General features: G+C 41.5%; 1 protein-coding gene across 1 annotated transcript in view; it reads left to right on the top strand.

Moving 5' to 3' along the window:
• Positions 1–15,906, top strand: part of CDC16 (cell division cycle 16) — a 28,290-nt gene continuing 12,384 nt past the window's right edge. The window contains exons 1-12 of the mRNA XM_029210413.1: positions 1–181; positions 1,418–1,472; positions 1,573–1,670; positions 2,776–2,814; positions 3,078–3,218; positions 5,368–5,527; positions 6,501–6,592; positions 7,095–7,228; positions 8,066–8,145; positions 9,225–9,274; positions 10,166–10,239; positions 11,811–11,936. Coding sequence (XP_029066246.1) covers positions 134–181; positions 1,418–1,472; positions 1,573–1,670; positions 2,776–2,814; positions 3,078–3,218; positions 5,368–5,527; positions 6,501–6,592; positions 7,095–7,228; positions 8,066–8,145; positions 9,225–9,274; positions 10,166–10,239; positions 11,811–11,936 — 1,097 coding nt within the window. The 5' untranslated portion in view covers positions 1–133. The remainder of the gene's footprint in view (positions 182–1,417; positions 1,473–1,572; positions 1,671–2,775; positions 2,815–3,077; positions 3,219–5,367; positions 5,528–6,500; positions 6,593–7,094; positions 7,229–8,065; positions 8,146–9,224; positions 9,275–10,165; positions 10,240–11,810; positions 11,937–15,906) is intronic.

Here is a 15,906-nt window from a genome sequence, read left to right as displayed (position 1 = left end):
GTTTCCGGGCGGCGCGCGCGGCCGGGTGGGGTTGGTCCCGGGCTTGGGGCTTGGGGCTGTGGCGGCGCGGGGGCCGGGTCTGCCCGGCGGGCAGCAGGAGGGAGGGTGCACGCCGGACCCCGGCCACGCAGCCATGAACCTGGAGCGGCTGCGGAAGCGCGTCCGGCAGTACCTGGACCAGGTGGGCGGCCCGATCCGGGGAGCGCGGGCCGGGGCTCGGGAGGCAGCAGGGGCGGCTGCTGTCGGGGTCTTGGCGGCGCGCGGTCTTAAGGGCCTGGGCTTTGGTTCGTGGTAGAGCCCCCGAAGGGAGGGGTCGAGCCCCCCGCCCTGTGCTGAGCGTGAAGCCACTAATGCGCGCGACGAGCCTTACACGTGTTCAAGCCCCGCTCCGCAGCCGGCCCACCCCGGACACAGAGGTGCTCAGTACATACTTCGTGCTAGGTGGAAGTTGAAGGATTATTTTAGGATGAAAGTTGCGGGGTGGCCTTTGAATTTAGCTAGCTAATAGAAAATTTTTGAAAAGTTTAGTTGTCATTTTTATTTGGCCGAATTTAACTGAATAAATATAAAAACAAATCTGTAGTCTCAAAATCAGTACTTTAAAAAGTTCCTGTTAACTACACTTTCATTCCCCGTACTCCTCTTGAATGAACAGCAAACAGTGTTTAAGGGAAAGAAATGTTTCCAGAATCAGCAGCATCAGTTTAATCTGCGATGTCACTTAGTTTTTCTAAAATGTATGCTCTCCCAGTAAATTGGAAACCAAGAAGGGGAGAGAAAAGCGTGTTCACGGTGAACTGTTCGATGTGAAATGTAGCAGCTGAATGTTTGGCAGCACGCTGAAGGGCTGTATTTTGCTTTGCCGTAAGTCAGCTGAATTGAATAAATGCTTCCTGCGCATTTTTTCTCTGGCTCTGGGGATGCAGTGAGGAAGGAGACAGGCCTGGTTCCACCCTCCAGGCACTAATATTGAGCAGATTTGTAACCGTCCCAGAAGCATTCCTCCTCCCAAATTGACTGGCAACAGAGTTGCTGGTTTGCATCGGTTTGCATCCGGGAGGACTGAGGCAAAGACTGAGAACCTTACTAATGGCTAGATGTTGCAAAATGATCACTTAAGTTATCTACTTCTTTAGACACCTGCTGATACAATTTTGCAATGTATAAGTTAAAAAAAACTACCTTCTTCAACTGTATATATCAAAGGTATTCCAATAATATTTTTATTGCACCATTGAACTAAAACTCACCTACTTGAGGTATAAGATAGAGATATGACTGATAGACCCTTTACTACACGTAAAAATTATTGTACTGAGATGTTGATTTATTATATAGCATTCTAACAATACCTATCTGTGTAAAGCTATTGAAGTAACAGGGCAATTACCACTTTTTTGTTTGTTTTTGGATACAGCAGCAGTATCAGAGTGCTCTATTTTGGGCAGATAAAGTAGCCTCACTCTCTCATGGTAAGTGACAGATTCTGATTTTTTTTTCTGATTTCTCTATCCTTAAAAAACTTTCTACTTTACCTTGCACCTCTGACCATTTACGTAATTTTCCCTCCAGAGGAACCCCAGGACATTTACTGGTTGGCTCAGTGTCTTTACCTGACAGCCCAGTATCATAGAGCAGCTCATGCACTTCGGTCACGAAAACTGGACAAAGTAAGTGATTGTATGAACCTTAAAGCTTTTTAAAAATGTTATTAGATTAGTATTTTAGGTATATGTTCTTCTTATGTCAAAATTTTTTAAGGATTCAATTTTTCATATTAAATGTAAAGAGAAAATTTCTTGTGTACGTTTATTTTTTCTTTGGCCGTGCCGCACGGCATAAGGGATCTTAGTTCCCTGACCAGGGATTGAACCCGCGCCCCCTGCATTAGAAGCGCAGAGTCTTAACCACTGGACCACCAGGGAAGTCCAAGAGAAAATTTCATATTCCTAATCTCGGTCACTTTGTTTTTCCCTTTTCCCACCCCCCCATCTAGTCACTAAGTTTTGAAAATTCTGTTTCCTAAATAGCTCTGAAAGTATGGATAGTCCTTTCTATCTCATTACCATTCATACGTGTCAGGCCTGTAATTTGTCTGTTTTGTTGTTTTAGCCTCTCTCCTTTCTCTTTTCTCCAGTAACATCTTTCCCACACCCCACCTTCCTTGTCTCCAGTTCATCTTTTAAACTGTCAGAGGGTGGTCTTCCTAAAACAGATCTGATCACATCACTCACAGTGTAACTCAGTGATTTCCTATTGCCTACAGGATAAAGTCAGATGCATTCATAGGCACCCCAGGTGCTTCTTGATTTCTCTCCAGTCTGTGTCTGACCCAGCACCACCATCAGTGCATGGAATGTGTATCCAGTCATGCTGACTGCTTGCAGTTCCTTAGGTGTGTGACAGTTATTCAGACTCAGTGCTGGAATGCTGACCAACTCCTAAGTTACCCTCTCCCCTGGAGATGTTTTCTTATTCAACTGGTTAGTATTTTTTATGCGATTCTTTCATAGTTTATGAAAGAAACTCTGTGCTGTGTTTATGTCTCCCCTGCCACAACCTCCTTGAGGGCAGGTCCCTATTCCTTTTTGAATCCTTGGTGACTGGTAAACAGTAGGTTCATGATGAATATGGGTTAAAAAGACTGTTTTTTTTTCTCTGCGAGAGTAAAAGAGGAATTATGAAAACGGCTTTCTTCACTTCGTGGTTATAGTTTTTTGATTGAAGATGCATATTATCTTGATCACTTTTTTAATAGATTAATTTCTTTCCTAGTTGTATGAAGCATGTCGCTACCTTGCAGCTAGATGCCATGTAAGTGTGCTCTCAGTTTGTTTTATTCGATAAAGGTTTAATGATGTGAATGTTACACATCCCTCCCATGAGTGTGAGAATTCAAAATACTGACTCTCCATTTACTAAAAGCTCATATGCATGAAGAAAATTCAACTTTAGACATTTTAAATTTAAGTAATGAGTGGGTGTAATATTTATTACCCTTTTAAAATCTACTGTGATTGTGTGTGTATCTAGCGTCAGAAGTCATGGTTGACAAACGCTATTTCTGTTTTCTGTAGTTTGCTGCAAAAGAACACCAGCAGGCTCTTGACATTCTTGATCTGGAGGAGCCGATCAGCAAAAGACTGTTTGGGAAATGCTTGAAGGATGAAAGTAGCTTGAAAGACCCCTCCAGTGACTGGGAAATGTCACAGTCCTCAGTGAGTAACGCTGTAATAACCATGCTTCCGTAACATCAGGAAGAATTGCCCACGTGGTAGGGCAAATGTAAATCACCTTCTTTTACTTGAGTACAATCATGTTAAAGTAGTTTGATTGCCAACTTACTTAATTTTCACAACCCAAGAAGATTCTGAGACATTTCTGAGCCATCAGTTAGAAGTTGTAATTGTGTCCTCAGATGCTTGAATCTGAAATAGGCAGACTTAAGCTCTTTCTTCTTACATTTGATACCTTAAACTCCTCCCCACAGGTGGAATAATATTTTCCCTTCTTACTGTATTTCAACAGTGTTTTGTACTTACCCCCAAGAAACCTTGATTACCTTAGATGGTTTCTTTCCAGGGAGTGGTGTGGTGTTACTGTTTATGTTATTTTGTGTATTTCAGTTTGTATACTTCATGCCTGCATAGAATTGCAAATTCCTTGCTGGCAGAGATTATACTGATACAATGTAACATGGTAAATACCATCCACGGTCAGATTGCTAATCTGGACTCTTAACTCTTTTCTTTTTTTTAACAGCTTTCTTGAGATGTAATTCACATAGCATGCAATTCATGCATTTGAAGTGCATAGTACCTCGGTTTTTAATATATTCGCTGAGCTGTACAACCCTTACCACAGTCCGTTTGAGAACATTTTTTTTTTTACTTCAGCGAGAAACCCTGTACCCTTTAGCTGTTACCCACCAATCCCCCATTTCCCAGTTGTTCTTTATAACATGTCTATGAAGGAACTTGGTTACTCTACTGTTCATCTCAAGAAGGTGGGAATACTATACATTATTAGGTTTTTTTTTCTTTTTAAGAAGCACATTTTTTTGTGAAGAAATACATTTATGAGGGAGTTGAGGATTATCATTATTCTTGGACCTCTTATCCATTAACTGCTAAGAAATGCATGATTTATTTGTAATGCATTTATTTTATGAGTTTACTTTTTTTAATAACTCATAGATACTGCACAGGTCTAAGATTCTCTCATAATGCCCTCTACTATTTTTGAATTGTGATTTTATGATGAATCCCATTACCAATTTTATTTATTTATTTTTTTAGTGGTTTGAGAGACGGCAATTTTTATTTATTTATTTGTTTGTTTATTTTTGGCTGCATTGGGTCTTCGTTGCTGCGTGCAGGCTTTCTCTAGTTGTGGCGAGCGGGGGCTACACTTGGTTGCGGTGCACGGGCCTCTCATTGCGGTGACTTCTCTTGTTGCGGAGCATGGGCTCTAGGCGCGAGGGCTTCAGTAATTGTGGCTCTCGGGCTCTTGAGCACAGGCTCAGTAGTTGTGGCGCACGGGCTTAGTTTGCTCCGTGGCATGTGGGATCTTCCCGGACCAGGGCTCGAACCCGTGTCCCCTGCATTGGCAGGCGGATTCTTAACCACTGTGCCACCAGGGAAGTCCCCATTACCAATTTTAGCTGCATCTCTGGACCATCTTTAAGCTCACTTATTTGTTTTTTGAGGTTCAGAATCTGGAACATAAATCAGATTTCTGCATCCTCCCGTTAATGGTAGTAGTGAGGTGGCTGCTGTGTGAGCAGCTTACCATGTGCTGGCTACCGATGGTACCACCTCTGATCCTTACAGAGCCTGTGAGTTAGATGAGGGGAGGAAACTGAGTCACGAGAGGTTAGAGCATTGTCCAGGGTCACTCGTAAGTGTCACAGCTGGGATTTGAGCTCAGGTCTGTCCAGTTCCCAAAGGCCACGCTCCTAACCCCTGTGCTGCATTGCTGCCGGTTTTCTAATATTTACTAAGGTTCGTTCATTGAGATCTACCTATCAAACGGTCTTCGTGTTTGATTTAATATACGTATGCTCTGTATGCTGTCTCTAAATCATTACCCTATTTGAGACAGAACAAGTAATGAACAAAGTAGCAGTAACGTGTAAGCTAGTTATAAAGGTTTGTTGAAGTGAGGAGAGCCTAAGGAACATAGATGAGAGAAGTTTTACTTTGCTTTTATGTTTCTATTAATTTATATTGTGTCTGACATTGGATGGAGCACATCCTTTTAGATGTAAAAAGAAAAGGTCTTAGCCTTCAGACAATATATGATTTTTGATAAAAAATTAATTTCAGTAGTGCTGACTTAGTATGTCACTCATCATTTTTCCAACAGATAAAGAGTTCTATTTGTCTTTTACGAGGAAAAATCTATGATGCTCTAGATAACCGAACCCTCGCTACTTACAGCTATAAAGAAGCTTTGAAGCTTGACGTCTACTGCTTTGAAGCATTTGATCTTTTAACGTCACACCACATGTTGACAGCCCAAGAAGGTTTGGAGACCCAGGTGTTTTTATGTTTAGCACAATTAATACTGTTTCGATTTTTTTTTTTTTCTGAAATCTATAGAATCAAGAGCAGGCTATTATGTACAGGTTTAAACTTCCTTCACATCTTCAAACATGAAGCACGTTGCAAAATACAATATTGTGTGGTGCTCCTTGCAGTCAGAATCTTCAGGGATTGTGATGTGATGAGTGATTTAAAGTTGTAAAGAATCAGGATCTGATTCAGTAATTTCCAACATGGCTGCTCTTTAAACCCCCAGGAGTTTTAAAAACATCATTGTGCAGGTCCTAACTCCAGACCAGTGGAATCAGAATCTGGTGGTGGGGCCCTGGCATCAGATGGTTTACAGCTCCCAGATGATCCTGAGATCCATCGAGGGCTGAGAACCATTGACCTAGTATGTTGCCAGTGGTGTGAGGTGGATAAACAAGAGAAACAGAAAGTGGAGATGTTGTATTAATGGCATTCAGACATTTTAGCCTAATGCGTGGTTTTCAGCCAGGGTGATTTTGCCCCCCTAGAGGACATTTGGCGGTGTCTGGGCAGAGTTTCATTGTCACAGCTTGCAGGTGGGTGGGGCGTGGGCGGTTGCTGCTGGCTTCTAGTGGGTAGAGGCCAGAGGTCCTGCACACATCCTACAGTGCGTAGGGCAGCCAGCACAGCAGAGAATTGTCCCCACAGTGTCCGTAGTGCTGAGGGTGGGTAAGCGGCTTGGTGGTTCTTAAGTCTGGTGATGACTAGAATTGCCTGGCAGGCTCATGCAGAGCCCTCAAGGTGATTCTTATTACCTGGGTCTGGAACCACTGTCTTAGTTTTCTCCAGTTCATTCTATCTTGTTATTTTCTCTTTTGAGCTCAATTTACTTAAACCAAGAACTATAGAAGAATATTTTTCATTGCTGATTTTTCTTCCCCATAAATACTGTGAGGACGTTCCTTTTTTCTCAACATTTTTTAGAAAAAGAACTTCTTGAATCACTACCTCTTAGCAAGCTCTGTACTGAAGAACAGGAATTGCTACGTTTTCTATTTGAGAACAAATTGAAAAAGGTAAGTAAAAACACAAAGTTAGTATTTGCTTTGTATAAGCATCTTATTTCATTAAATTTGTCCTCTATTCTTTCACAGGTTAAGAATTTAGAAATTAATTTTTATCAGTTTAGCACATTTGCAAGGACAGATTTAGATTATTTAAAATATATGATATGATTCCTGAAAAAGCTTCCCAAAATATCTGTCTTCCTCCCGGGAACAACTCATACTTTTAAAAGATTGAACTATCAGATAATCAATGATGTGTGAAAATGAGGATTTTTTCCTCATGCTTCCTAAACTACTATTTTGTAAAATACTTCCTACCATGGAATTCTGTGATAAAATTGAGAAGAGAATTAGACTTGCTGAGAGGAGTACTGGTGATACTTGAAGTTAGAAAAGTTTCGAGCATCTCACAGGTGTCATTGTGTTAAACCTTGAAACACTCGGGCCACGTTGAGTCTGCCTTTGGATTCGGTGCTGCACACTGAGTCATGTTTGCATTTCTCTGTTTCAGTATAATAAACCTAGTGAAACTGTCATCCCCGAGTCTGTAGATGGTTTGCAGGAGAATCTGGATGTGGTCGTGTCTTTAGCTGAAAGACATTATTATAACTGTGATTTTAAAATGTGCTACAAGCTGACTTCTGTGTAAGTACATCCACTTATTTTTGTGCAGGAACGTAGAGTTTAGTCCATTTTACATGAGAAATATGTGGGACCTGCTTTCTGAATAATGTCAAACTGATGGATGATCATTTAAGCTGCCTTTTCCATTTGCAGAGTACAGGGGGGTGGGAGTGGGGGGGCGTGTCATCTCAAAAGAGCAATATACTGACACAGGTGTATGCACATTTGTTGCTTTATTCTATTAACTCGGGAGTATCCTGTCCCTCCCAGGAGATAATTTGCAAGTTTGAGAATACCGTCTGGCACATGGTTTTATAAAGTCCGTTCTTTCTTAAAGCAGAGGCTGATAAAATCCTATAGGTACTGGGAGTCAGGCTCACTAACTGGCCAGGCCTCCTCCCCCAGCACCAGTCTTTCCATGTGCATAGTTCACACCTGTCCTTTACATGTACTGTTTTTAATGGATCTTCCGGGTTGCTTAAAACCCTTGAATTCACTAAAATTGTAATTGACAGGTAGTTAGGATTCATTTACTAGTTCGTATTATTTTTGATCCTTCTAAATCATGAGGCCACTTATTTTATGTGGTACAGTTCTGTTAGCTTAAAGTACATGTATGTGGTGATGTTTATTTTTATTGATTCTGAATAAATCAGGATTTTTCCCTTTCATTTAAAACTTAATCATTGCCTTAACTGAACAAGTCTGAAGATAATGGAGTTAAAGTAAAAATGTATTCTAGCCCACAGTATTGTATGTAATGTGGTAATGACTGTTTGGATAGGCATAGCTAATTGCAGTGAGCGCTGTTACATACTGTTTGTACGTATGTACATAGTGTGTTTCTTTAACTTTCAGAGTAATGGAAAAAGATCCTTTCCATGCAAATTGTTTACCTGTACATATAGGGACACTTGTGGAGCTGAATAAAGCAAATGGTAAGAATTTCTTTAAATTAAAATAATAATTTTTAAGACAAAAAATATTCCGTAGCTCTGGAAATTCTGTCTCACAAATCCTGGACAATTCAGATTGCAGGTTAACAACTGGGGGAGGAAATGCTTATCCAAGTAACCAGCAGTCTCTTCTGTTATCCCAGCAGAGCACACTGTTTCTATATCCCTAATTCCTGCTTCCTTTTCTCAAATGTAATTTGTGCTCCAAGGTGTACTAGCTTTAGAGCATTGGGTGCCAGGTGTGCCTTTTCCCTTTTTCTTGTAAAATCCATAAGAAAGCTGGTATGGCAGGAGTCAGTAGCTGTTTAGAAACGGGAAGGGGGCAGAGTTTTTGCTCACATTTTCCATATTCTGGGAACATTTACAGGGTTTGGACTGTATTTGCCCTTAAATCTTCTAAACTGACTCGTCAGCTCGGTCAGGAGGAAAACTAGCCAGGCACCCCAGCTCTGGGCCCCTGCTGCTCCAGGCATGGCCTGTGGGCCAGCAGCATCGCGCCTCCGGGGAGTTTGCTGGAATTGCAGGCTCTCTAGCCGCCCTGGGCTGTTGAGCCCTAGGAGAGTCGTCGTGACATGCCGGGACTTTGTGTTACCCAGGAGCACATCATCTTGCTGGTTCCATAAACGGGAGGCTTTGGTCAACCAGATTGGCTGTGGGTGGTCAAGACGGTCTGTACTAGGCCCGTGGAGTAAGAAACCTGGGCTTCAAGACAGGCGAGGCCCCTTGAAATAGCCTCTTAAGCACGTGGAGTGCTTTGTCGTGTGCCTCTCATCCAGGCTGCTAGTCACTCGATAAGCGCTCAGCGCCCACTTAGGGCCTGGAGTGGGCTGAGGGATTGGAGGTGGGGGTACGTGAAACAGCTGTAGTATCTGCTCCGTGGAGTTTCTATATGGCATTAGGTAAATGGATTTTGTATCCAGGAAGAAAGAAAAGTATGAAATCATTGCTGCGAGAACAAGATTTATATGATTGTGAAGAGCTGTAACTGGGGGAAACTCATATCTTAAAGTTCATTTGCTGTGAATAATTTTATTCTTTTTTTTTCTTTTTTTCTAATGTAGAACTTTTCTATCTTTCTCATAAATTGGTGGATTTATATCCTAGTAATCCTGTAAGTAAATATAAACTTTTTCCCTTATAGTGTCTTTTTTCTTACCTGAACTTTAAGAAAATACTTAACAGGTGTTTAGACAGAGGCTAAATTTAAATTCAAGCAAATAATGTTTTATTTTAAGGTGTTGGAGCAGAATCTCCTAGTGCTTATGATAATTAGAAGCAGCATTCACTTTTTCAATTCATGAAAGTATATTTTTTTTAGTATATAACTTAAAAATCTTTATTTTTTATGATTACAGAAATTGTATATGCATATTATTTTGAAATAGCTAACATACAGAAAAATTAAATATTGAAAGTGAAAGTCATACTCATACCTCTCATAAGCAATGCTAATAACTGCTTGGTAGCTTTCTCACATTACATGTATGATAACTTACTGAATTATGCACTGAATTGAATCATTGTGTCTTCCAAACTGCCATGGATCAGAATGAAGACCTAGAAATTGAAAATGGAATCAGGAACCATGTCCTTAAAGACAAAAGTCAGGGGTCAGGGTTTAAGTCTCAGACAAGAATCTGCACCCCAGACCAGTGTGAAAACAATTTATAAAGAGGCGAAACCAGTGCAAGAGAAGTCAGCTGAAGAGGTGGAATCTGTAGAACCAAGGTGGGGTGGGGAGGACACAGTGCAGGTGGGAGGCTGGGACTCAGGCTGACTTTGCCGTAGGAAGAGATTCAGATGCTGCAGGGGTGCAATGGGAAGCACCTGGAGCAAGAGCTGTAGAGAGTCTGGCCTCGTGTCACCCAGGACCCTTAGTAGACAGCCTGTCTCAGCGACGTTTCTGACTTGAACTAGAGTATATGCTGGGACCTCTGACTTGTTACAGATTCCCGGTTCAAGGTTAAGCGTCTTTGGTCATGGTACGTTTTAAACTTTTTAGGTGTCTTGGTTTGCAGTGGGGTGCTATTATCTCATGGTCGGTCATAAAAATGAACATGCCAGAAGATATCTCAGGTATGAACTTACTGTCTTCCTCCCTCTGTAGTGAACCTACAGGAAGTAATTTCTTGGTCATCTGCTTTAATGCAGTAATTAGGAGTACTTTTAAAAGCAGTATGAAAGAATAAAGGTTTTCTTCAGATTCCATTCAGTTGTGTCCATTATTTACCCTGCTCTTCATAAGATGCCATGAGGGGAGATAAAAGTAGTCAGTGGTATAGACCTTGTCCTCAAGGAGCTTATGATGTATTTAAACTTTTATTTATAAATGAGAATAAATACGAAAAAATAGGGAATAATACAAAGTATTTCGAAAGTCTTTTTACTTATAGAGATACTATTAACCTCTTACTCTTAGGACTTCTTTTGTTAATAGTTGTGAAATTACATGACACTTTATGTGAGGTTAGGGTCACTAAATGTGACTATAAAACAGAACTCTTGGCATAGTGAACTGGTTTATGTAAGGATCTGCTGTGGTTTTAGCTTGAGGAGCTCCATGCAGCCCAATCAAACTACTTAACCAGTGCTATTCAATTACACAAGTACAGAAATATGTCTAATAATACCTGTGACTTCCTCCATGTGAACGAAATAGAAAATGGATCTGTGGTGAAGTTCATAAACTTTGGACACAGACTTGAATTCTAATCCAGATTCTGCCACTTACTAGCTATAACTCCTTGGGAGAGTTCATTTCTCCTACCTTCCCTTTCTTCTGTGAAAATGGGAATGATGTAGTCGTATGTCAGCATTGTTAGGAAAATTGCTGAGATGGCAGGAGAGGACCCTGCTCTAGGAGAGCGTTAGGGCGAGCTCTCTGATGAGTGGGCCGCTAGGCGTTTTAGAAGAAGGGCGCTTGTGTTCTTTTCGGGAGCGGCGCGCCTCGTGCTGTAATGGTTCCTTTGACTGTGCTTCTCTCACTTAGTGTGCTTATTCAGCGATGAATTCTACGTGAAACAGGGAACATTTGGGTAAAAGAAAACTTAGAAAGTAAAATGCTAAGAAGTGGGCATCTCACCTTTTGTATTTTCTATGTTTGTTTTGTGATGTGTTCTCTTCATTATTGTGGGTCACCTAGTTGAAGACTATTTAAGACTATGTAAATAGTCCAGTCCACAGACCCAGCATGAATCTCTTAGTCATCTGTAGGACGTCACTTAATCTTCCCAGCCTCAGTGTACTTGTCGTTAGAATACAAATAGTCATTCATCCTGAAGCTTATGAGGACTAGGTGGTGCATATAAGGCACACTTCCTTAAGTGTTTGCTGCTACCACCGTTTAGCTACTAGGTTTTGAAATGAAGCTCCTGGATTAAGTAATATTTGTAAATTCTATACAGAAAGCTAATGGGCTCCACTATAGTACCTAAGAAGTTGTGGACCTCTCCTAAAATTACTTACAAATTTGCTTGTACTATTAAACATTTTATTTCAAGTGAATTAACATAAATGTTACATTAGTGTTTAATATGTTGACAACTCATTCATTAATTCTGATGTCCTTGAAACCATGAACTTACATAAAATTAACCTAACAATTTAAGAATAAATATTACACACTCGAATGAAATCTCTTGTTTTAGCAAAGCTACGACGCTGGAGAAGACCTACGGGCCGGCGTGGATCGCTTACGGGCATTCGTTCGCAGTGGAGAGTGAGCATGACCAAGCGATGGCTGCTTACTTCACGGCAGCACAGCTGATGAAAGGGTGCGCAGAGCAGGGCGCTTAAGCAAAGCGAAATCTTGTTATTACTATCTCTGCCATTTGGCTGTTAAACTAAACAAAAGAATAATGTATCATGTTAGTAGCTTATGACTGTGAAATAACTGTGGAAGTGAGAGGGAAAGAAGCTGGTGTAGTGATTTTGCCTAGCAGTTTACCTTAACCAATACAAAAGGGGACTAACAAGTTAGGCTAAGGGAACAGGATAGGGTGGAAGCTGTTTTTCACATGCTCATATAAGAATGAAAGTATTCGTGAGCAAAGTTATTATTTATATCCTACTTATGTCCAGAAGGTATTTATGTGGCTCAGCTCATTACTCAGTTCAGGACTGAGTTTGCCGGTGTTGTAGATTTATGTCAGTGTTAGATGTGTTGGCAGTAGCCGGTGTGCCCTGAGAGCATACGGTACTTTGGGGAGCAGAGAATTGCTGTTGTTCCTGTTGACTCTTTGGATTTGCCATCGGTTTTACTGTGCCTCGTTCTCTTGTGCGGGCTGCTTCTGCTGTCTGCCGCCCCACCTCTGCGTGGAGAGGTAGTGGGAGTGCCGGGGTGCAGAGGGCTGGTCTGGAGCCAGACTGCCTGGTGATCTTGGCCAGCTGTGTGCCTCTTGAAGAATAGGAATCATGGCAACACTTAACACCTAGGCTTGCTGTGAGGGATAGCTGAGGTAATTCCAGTTTCCGACACATAGAAAGCACTCAGTGAAAGTTAGCTGCCTTAACTTGCCTGATTGAATTTCATCTGGTTAGGTTTGCTTTACCTTTCCAGACTGTCAGACTCATTTTGGCACCCAGTCCTGCATCTATATTATTTATGGCCCCCAGCTTTTTTAGTTATGTTAAATTTGATATGTATGACTTTGATATCTAACTAGCTGTCCATGAAAATATTGTAAAAGATGTAGCTCCCTGACTGCGTTAGTCAGCTCAGGGTGTCATAACAAAACGCCATACACTGGGGGGTTTAAACAGAAGCAGTTTATTTTCTCCCGGTTCTAAGGCTGGCTGGCCGGCTGGCTGACTGGGTTCCGGGGGGGGGGGGGGGGGGGGCTCTTCCCGGCTGCCTTCTCACTGTGTCCTCACAGGGCAGAGAGCTAGGTCTAGTGTCTCGTACAAGGGCACCAGCCCTGCCATATTAGGGCCTCACCTTCATGCCCTCACATAACCTTTATTATTTCCTCACAGGCCCTCTCTCCGAATATAGTCACTGGGGGTTAGGGTGTAACATACGAATTTGGGGGCAGACATACATTCAGTCCATAAGTCCATGATACTAACATATTACTAGAGTAATCCTCCAGATTAAAGTTGTTCAGCCAGTTACTGATCCATCTAAACGGTCCTCGTACCCAGTCCATCCTATTCACCAAGACATGCGAGACCCTTTCCAGTGCTCTGCTGAAGCTTGGCTCCAGTGTCTGCCCATACCCCTGATCCATCAATCTGGTGAACTGGCAGCAAATAATAACTTCCCGTGGGTTGTTTCTTATGAGGAAATGCTAGTCTGCTAATTTCATTTTGCTACTCTGGGTGCTCACAAGCCCAGGAACAGTTATTACTAGTTATTAGTTAGTTACTAGCTAAGAGTCAAAACCAATGATAATTAATGACATGATTAATGTTTCCCAGTCTGACACTTTTCTAATTAAATTTTCAAATCAGCTCATCAAGATAAACATTTTTCTCTCAGTTTCACTTTTTCACCAGAACAGCTTTTATCCAATCTAGTTTGGATTAATACTGACTGGGGTACTTTCCAACACTAACAACCAGTTCTCTGCTTCTCCAGACACCAGCTGGGTCCTACAAGTCCATTCAGTTCTGACACTAACTACCCAGCGTTAGTGCAGACCTCACAGCTTAAGGGCCCAGTCCCACAAGACTGCCCCTCCCCACTCCAGATGCCAATCGCAAGTCCTGGGTCACTTGTACTTCTCACTGGCCGCAAACCAGGGGTTCCCGCAACCCCCTCCTAAGGTTTGATCATTTTCCAAAACGACTCATAGAATTCAGGAAAGCATTTTGCTTATTATAAATGATACAACTCAGGAAGAGCCAAATGGAAGAGATACATAGGGCAGGGTACGTGAGTGGGAGTGCGTGGAGCCTCCATTCCTTCTCTGGGCACCACCCTCCCAGCACCTCAGTATGTTCACCAACCCGGAATTCTTCTGAAGCTAACTGTTCAAGAGTTTTTATAGAGCTTAGACTGCAGCCTTCCTTCCAGGAGGTCTGTGAGTGGACCTGAAAGTTCCAGTCCTCTCATCACTTGGTCTTCCTGGTAACCAGCCCCACTCTGAGTCACCCCAGTAGCATAAATTGGGTGTGTTCAGAAGGGGCTCATTAACAAAAGATGCTCCTCTCACTCAGGAAATCCCAGGGCTCTCAGGAGCCCTGTGCCAGCAACCAGAGACGAAAACCAAATGTAATTCTTACTTTACGGCACCAACTCAATTTCAGTAGAGCAAGTAGAAGAAGGGTTGCAGACAAAAATGCATTGGTACTGCCTTATCCTAACCTATGTGGTTACTTTGCCTAAACTCTATTTTTTCCTGTGGATTTGGGTTACTATCTTGTGTCCTTTCATTTCAGATTGAGGACTCCTACTAGTATTTCTTGTTGGGCAGGTCTGCTAACAACAAGTTCTCTCAGTTATACGTTGTTATGATTATTTCCGCATGTAATGTTGTTTTTCAAAGAAGCTGTGAGAAGAAACGCAAGCAGGTGTATATTTATGTCGTTTGTTATGTTGACCTTTTTTACCATTTCAAGTTCTCTTCATTTGTCCTTGTGGATTTGAGATACTGTCTGGTGTCGCTTCCTTACCCCAGTACAGCTTTGCTCCTGCCACTTCCTTTGTGCCGTTAGTGGTAAACATTACATTTCTACATACATTAGGCCTAATCACACTGTTTCACACAATTGCTTTCTAAGTCAGTCAAGAGAAGAAAGATGAAATGTAATCACTTCTACTGGTACTGTGTTTTTCATGTGGATTTGAATTACTGTCTGGGGTCACTTCTTTCACCCTTAAGAACTTCCTTCAGTATTTCTTGTAAGGTGATTCTGCAACAAAATTTCTCAGTTTTTGTGTCCCTGAAAATGTCTTAATTTCACCTTCATTTTCAAGGGATAGTTTTGCTGGATATAAAATTCTTGGTTGTCCTTTTTCTTTCAGTATTTTGAGTGTCATCCATTGCTTTCTTGGCCTCCGGGTATTTGGTTAGAAGTCAGGTGATCAGGGATCTCATGTGTTATATTTTGTCACTGCTTTAAAGATGTTTATCTACATATTTATTTAGTGTTTTCCAGTGGTTTGACTATGGTTTGTCTAGGTGGGGATTACTTGGGAGTTTTCTGAGCTTTGGGGTGTGTTTGGCCTACGTGTTCTTTGGTGTCAGATATTTTCTTTACCCCTTACTTTCTCCCTTCGCCTCCAGGGCTCTCTTTACACACATGTTGGGATGCTTGGTGGTGTCTCCCAACTCGATGCGACTGTTGTTTTCTGCCATTCTTTTATCTTTCTGTTCCTCAGACTGGGTAATCTCATTTGACCTTATTCATGTTCGATGATTTCCTCTGCCTGTTCAAACTGCTGATGAACCCTTCTAGTGAATTTTTTATTTATTTTGTTTTTCAACTCCAGGTTTTCTGATCGTTTGTTATAATTTTTACCTTTTGTTGTTCTGTTGGGTGAGGCATTGTTCTCATAGTTTAGTTTTCTAGACATAATTTCCTTTAGTTCTTTGGATATTTAAAATGGCTTATTTAAAGTGTTTTTCTAGTAAGCCCAGTGTATGGTCTTCCTCCAGGGTAGTTTCTATTGCCTGCTTTTATCCCCTTATGTATTGCCATACTTTCTTGTTTCTTCCCATGTCTCTTTATTTTTTGTTGAAACTGGACGTTTAAAGTAATATAATGTGGCAATTCTGGAAATCACATTTACCCTACACC

Source organism: Monodon monoceros, unplaced genomic scaffold (assembly GCF_005190385.1).
Source record: "Monodon monoceros isolate NGI ecotype Baffin Bay Population unplaced genomic scaffold, NGI_Narwhal_1 Super_Scaffold_8, whole genome shotgun sequence".
NCBI lineage: Eukaryota > Metazoa > Chordata > Mammalia > Artiodactyla > Monodontidae > Monodon > Monodon monoceros.
This window is presented reverse-complemented; position numbering and strand designations above follow the sequence as displayed.